We start from the raw sequence: 1,204 nt of genomic DNA, 5'->3' as shown, positions 1-1,204 counted from the left end.
CCCTCGAATCTCGCTTTATCGCTGTCTCTATATAATAAAATATTATCCATGCATATAATTATTTGTCTCTATTCAGCTGTTCAGATGTATGAAGCCCAAAATTTTTATTTTTATTTTTTTAGGTTGTAGTATCTTAATCTGAGGTATCGGCTGCATATGCTCGTGAACTATTTGTTTGTTAGTTTTTCAATTCACATTCTCTCTATGTCAGAAAAGCAGGATAAGATGCATGATGTAGGTGTATAGACAGTGTTTGAAAGAATGAACGTTTTTTTTCCCTCTCCTGAAAACTGTTGCGTTCTTGGTTGTTTCCGTCGACTCTGGGCTTAGAACAGTTGCACAGCTAGCGGACAACGCCCACCGGTCTAAGACAATCACCTGTACAAATGACCACTTATACTACCCCTTGCATTTTTCATCATAATAATTACACTCTTAACGATATCCAGCAGTCAAAGACAACCATTTCATTTCTGAACAACACGGGTGGTCGTCCTGGATAGGTTGGAATGTGTTTTGAAAATCTAACACAAAAACTCTCTCTCCCTCCCCCACTAGCCTCAACAACAACAACAATAACAACAACTGGTGTCCCCCGTCGCCTCCCTCAACGCCCTCCCAAACACTCGTTTCACCTCCTTTTGATCACTATTCGCCTCCGACAAGGCCGAGCACTCCATATATTTCGCAGCTCCTACACGCTTGGCAAGTGACCGCCCTTGTTTCTGTGTGATATAATCTCCCGCCCTTCCTTCACCTTTGACCCGGAGGTCAGATTTTGTCCCCACGAGAATGAAGGGCATGTTGTGGGCAAGATGGCGGACTTCGGGTACCCACTCGTTGATGACGTTGTGCACAGATTGGGGGGAGTCGAGAGCGAGGCAGATGAGCACTACGTCACAGTGGTTGTAGGTCAGTCCTCGGAGACGTGCGTATTCCTCCCGGCCGGAGGTGTCGTAGATGGACAGCTGGAACTGGGGAAGGAGGAAGGTACAACTTACGTAACGAATGTAAATGTTTAACCCCCCTCTCCCCGCTCAAAAAGAGATCAACAATAAAACCAGCAAACACAACTACAGCAACTGAAATTTGATGTTTACACATCTTTCCCGTTACAGGGATAAAAAAAATTGTAATGTTGAACCTCCCTTTAGACAAAAGGGTAAATTTTAATGTTCAAGTTTAAATGTTTAACACACACACA

At 43.7% G+C, this 1,204-nt stretch overlaps 1 protein-coding gene across 1 annotated transcript in view; it reads right to left on the bottom strand.

Moving 5' to 3' along the window:
* Nucleotides 1-121: 121 nt before the first annotated feature.
* The window catches only part of LOC101855618 (ras-like GTP-binding protein rhoA), a gene marked incomplete at its 5' end in the record, with an annotated part of 2,258 nt that continues 1,175 nt past the window's right edge, over nt 122-1,204 (bottom strand). Inside the window, 1 exon segment of the mRNA XM_005090884.3 lies at nt 122-974. Within this exon segment, the coding sequence (XP_005090941.2) occupies nt 561-974 (414 nt within the window).

Source organism: Aplysia californica, unplaced genomic scaffold, assembly GCF_000002075.1.
Source record: "Aplysia californica isolate F4 #8 unplaced genomic scaffold, AplCal3.0 scaffold00023, whole genome shotgun sequence".
In the NCBI taxonomy this organism is placed as follows: domain Eukaryota; kingdom Metazoa; phylum Mollusca; class Gastropoda; order Aplysiida; family Aplysiidae; genus Aplysia; species Aplysia californica.
The sequence above is the reverse complement of the archived record's forward strand: the minus strand, read 5'-3'. Positions and strand labels throughout refer to the sequence as shown.